The sequence below is a fragment of the Ornithodoros turicata genome, chromosome 2 (assembly GCF_037126465.1).
Source record: "Ornithodoros turicata isolate Travis chromosome 2, ASM3712646v1, whole genome shotgun sequence".
In the NCBI taxonomy this organism is placed as follows: domain Eukaryota; kingdom Metazoa; phylum Arthropoda; class Arachnida; order Ixodida; family Argasidae; genus Ornithodoros; species Ornithodoros turicata.
The window spans coordinates 60867301-60871595 of NC_088202.1; the positions used below are offsets into that span (position 1 = coordinate 60867301).

The 4295-nt window shown below is 46.3% G+C and overlaps 1 protein-coding gene across 1 annotated transcript; it reads right to left on the minus strand.

The window, feature by feature from the left end:
• Positions 1-849: 849 nt before the first annotated feature.
• Positions 850-3732, minus strand: LOC135383595 (sodium-dependent proline transporter-like). Its single transcript, XM_064612993.1, has 2 exons — positions 2935-3732; positions 850-2102 (listed from the first exon to the last, which is right to left on the minus strand). Exons 1-2 carry the CDS (start codon positions 3658-3660, stop codon positions 1002-1004), a joined length of 1827 nt encoding a protein of 608 aa, XP_064469063.1. The 5' UTR covers positions 3661-3732; the 3' UTR covers positions 850-1001.
• Positions 3733-4295: the final 563 nt, after the last annotated feature.

Consider the following 4295-nt stretch of genomic DNA (forward strand, 5'->3'; position numbering starts at 1 on the left):
AAGATCACTGTGTTAGCACACCGTCATTGTCACTCTTATCAGCCGAAATGGAATATCTTGGAACGTGCTGGGATCACAACCATCATGTGTTGAGCAGCTAGTTTTTCTGTTTTGCTGTTGTGATAAGGTGTTGTCACATTCCTTGTGTCTTGCTTTTGTATTTAAATGTGTGTTGCAAGTAAACTTCTGTTAGTTGAAAGTCAGCAGTTCGTTTGTGCACTTCCTCGTCCGTGTCCCTGGCTGCGTTCCATGTATCATTGTGTTTCTTTGTACCCTGTGTAGAGTTTGTCTCAACAATGAAGAGGTCTCACTTGCAGCGTGATTTTTGTTAGGTCTGATTCCTATTTTCCTTTCATCATGTCGCATCTAGCGGTGCTCAACCACGGGTATACACTCAGCCGCTTGGACACCTTGGCTACTTGAACCCGGAACTGGCAACCTTTGGCGCTGTAGGCATTCTAATGAATGAATTTGTAAAAGCATCAGTCACTTAAAAGACTCAGCCATCGACGACACTTCTGTCCTCTGTTTAAGGCTCCCGCTGAACAGGCATACCTGATCAGCGTTTGTTCCGTTTCACATTGCAAAGTGATTCAATATACTCAACAAATTTTGATGAGAAATGAAACTACGAGAGTTGCATGTGGGCTGCTGTGTGAAACAGAAGTGCTACTTCAGCAATAAATCTTTGATATCACGTACTTACAGATATTGCCCAGCGCAGACTAATTGGCACAGATCAATGTGTTGCGGTGCTTCCTATGTTGTAATCCAATGCCGCTTTTTCTTAATGGCCTTATACACGCATTTCGAATTCTCATGTGAGCGGTGCACCCAAGAGAAGAGAAACTCTGGAGAAGTGCTTTATTGTCATTTTTTATGACAAAATTACGATTACCTCACGTTATGAAAACTCTCTTTAATGGCAACCTAAATCCGTTTAAGGCAATCCTCGATGCATCCATTTCTCCAGAACCCTCGATTTACAGACCAGAATTTAGTCAATCGGCATATTTCACCTCGGGTAAAGAGTAGCCCAGATCGTACAACCTTTCCCTGTAGTGGCTGCGCTCACGTGGGTCGTACGGGCCCCAGTCCCTCTCTGGAGCAATTGCCTTCTTCCAGCTGAAGTTGCAGTTATACCACCTGGCAAGCGCTATAATTGGCAGCGGGGCAAGACCTACCAAGGCGAGACACCATCCGAAAATATCTGACCAGAGAGGCAGGATGTAAGCACCGACGTTACTTCTGGGGAAGGTATAGAGCGTATAAATCAGGAAGGCAATCAACGACACGGGAGACATGTACTTGATCGCTACGAGGAAGAAGTAACCAGGGGAGTGTCCAGACATGAACGTGATGTCGAAGCAGAACCGGTTGATGCCATACACCCACCCTACAATGAGCGTCTCTGCCAAGCACGTGAACAGCACAATCAGCGCTCCCAGATAGTTGTCGAGGATTGTTAGGACGTACATGCCGGCCTGGGTTGTCAAGGAGAGGCCCAGGCTGAAACAGAATAAGGAATATCCAAAGACAACGAATGTTCGGCTACGAGACAAAGCAGGGAAAAGACTCATTATGGACGTGGTCAGGAATTCACAGTTGGCCATCTGGGAGTCGACTCCTAGGAAGAAGAGCATCGAGAAGAAGAGCACCGCCCAGAGGTTTGAAAATGGGATGAGGGACAGCGCCTCAGGATATGTAACAAAGGCCAAGCCAGGACCTTTACTCACAACGTCTTCTATAGGAACGTGTAAGTTGTACGACATATTACCCAAGATGGAGAAGACAACAATTGAAGAGAAGGCACTCGTGAAGAAGTCAACGAAGCATATGAAGTAGACACTCTTCCGCATGTCTCCGTGAAACTCTTGAAATCCGCCGTACACGAGCAGTCCGCCTGTGCCGATGCTTAATGAGTAAAAGCATTGTTCTGTAGCGGCTCTCCACACAGAGGGGTCCAAGAGAGACTCCCATTTCGGGAGCAAGAGGTAACGAAGCCCGATGTCGGAACCTTGCAGTGTTATACCTCGAATGAGCATCACAGTGAGGATGACGTAAGGAGCTGTGGCTGTGATGAGAACCACCTTTCCCACTACCTGCAAAAGCAACGTGTGAAGCCGTTACCGACTGCGTTTCATAGCTTATTACTTCAAGTGGGGCATTCTGTAAAGCAAATTATTTGCTGACAAGCATTATAAAGAACAAGTGCTTTACGTACAAAAATATTTTTGCCTAGAGCAATCATTTACCTTCATATTAAAGTATATGTCACACTGGAAAATCATTCAGTGACTAAGAAAACTGGAGTTTGCGGTTAAAGCGACTCGCGATAGGCAGAATTTCTAGAGAATCTACTTATGTTTAAAAAAGCAACCGATGCGGGGGACCAAATTATTACCGGCAATATATGTGACACAAGGCAGAGAGAGCTAGGATATGTACCACCATCATTCTAGGGAGCGGTACAACTTTTCAGTTTTGTCTTGGTTCGGTGGTTTGTTAAAGTGAAATAAGCTCAGCAAATGCTTTAATGAATGCATGCTTTCAAATGTCTATGTACGACATACGAACGCTGAACGGCGTGAAAGACTCTTAACCTATGTTGTACGAGATACATATGGCGTGCAAACACTGCGCAGAAGCAGAGAGCCTTGCGTCATAAAACTCCGCAATAATCGGAAGATCCTTTATGACTGTCCTCACAAGCAAAATTGGGTCGTTGTTACTTCTGTGTATACTTCAGATCACAACAACGTGCATGTACAACCAAAGCGCTTGTTGTTGTCATCCAGTCACAGCAAAAGCGAAGGTACAGGGTTATTGACTATCACTCCGTATTGATAATATAGTAATAATTATCTATACTGATTACCATTATGATGACATCTATGCAACGTTAGTAACATATCAGGGTTGCACTATGCTCACCTGGATCCCCTGAAAGATCAAGAGGAAAATGATTGTCCAGCATGTCGCATAACAGAGGAGCAAACTGGGTTGGATCTGTCCCACGTGTTCGAAACTGGAACTCATATTCAGCACGTACCGATTGAAGAAAAATTCTGTAGACGACGAGTTTCCATCAATGCAACCAGCGAAAAGTGAGTTGTACTCCTCAAACGAGACTGAGACAGTCTTGTTTTCGAAGGTAACATCAATCACCTCAGCGGCGGCCGTGTCGTTTACCCCTGACGCCACTATAGTCTTACGTACACTTTCGCACAAGTGACTGCTCTGAGTACGAACGTAGCAGCCGGCCAATGGCACGTCCCACCATTCGAAGCACTGAGTCCAAGGTAGAGGGGTCTTGAACGAATGGTACAGGTAGAGAACGCAATAAGTGATGATCATCTGGTAGTAGATGGTGGTCACGAAGGCACCCCACATCATCCCGAATGCGTTTCCTTGGAACATAGGGCACACTCTAAAAGCACCCAGAGGACCATGGCTGGAAAACTGCCCAAGAAGAAGCTCCAGGTAGTAAATAGGTCGGCCGATTAGTAAGTTGACAGTAATGTAGGGTATGACGAATGCTGCCCCACCATTCTTGTAGGCTACGTACGGAAATCGCCAGAGGTTGCCAAGACCGACAGAGTATCCGATGCAGGAGCAGATGAATTCGATATTGCTGGACCATTTCTCCCTCTCGGCCATTATGCGGTGGTTCGACTCGCAATCGTGTTGGCAGAGCAAGGGAAAGCGGCTGTCAGTCCCGTCACTGCATGCTGTTCTTCCTCTTCTTCACTTTCTGGCCTTCATCCTCCACGGGACGTTGGCCAGAGTTAGACCATGCCTATCTGTAAAATTATCCGGCTGTCCCTGGGATTTCCTCAGATGGGCTTTAATACAAATGTGGCACAGTTTCCTACGAAGTCAGCCCAGGACGCACATCCCCCTCCCTCTGCGATAGTCGTGACGTTACCCACCTGAGCGTGACCGACTAGGGCATACGCTTCCACCACTGCCATCATCACAATTCGATGCCATGTCATCCAAACAGGGTGTTGGATCACCACCGACACACAAAATAAAAATAAAAATAGGCAGGTAGGAGCCTGATAGGTATGGAAGAATGGTCCTGCAGGCCTCAGCTCAAAATATATTCTCTTGATGATGAAAAGTAACCGAGAGACAGCGGAAGGGGGCACACAGACAACCACCACATATTCTCGTGTGGTACTGAGACCGTGTTGTGCTTGTATGTGTATTTCCTTCGCGTCGTGGTTACGTTTCGTCATGCTTCACCTGTGAGGCTGCACTTTGAACCTTTGTTTGAGTTCCACTTTGAG

Excerpts from the sequence above, each read along its gene's own strand:
- LOC135383595 (XM_064612993.1), bottom strand. The coding sequence starts at position 3,660 with ATGGCCGAGAGGGAGAAATGGTCCAGCAATATCGAATTCATCTGCTCC. Across the intron at positions 2,103-2,934 it reads TGATCTTTCAGGGGATCCAG|GTAGTGGGAAAGGTGGTTCT; the intron begins GTGAGCATAGTG and ends TTGCTTTTGCAG.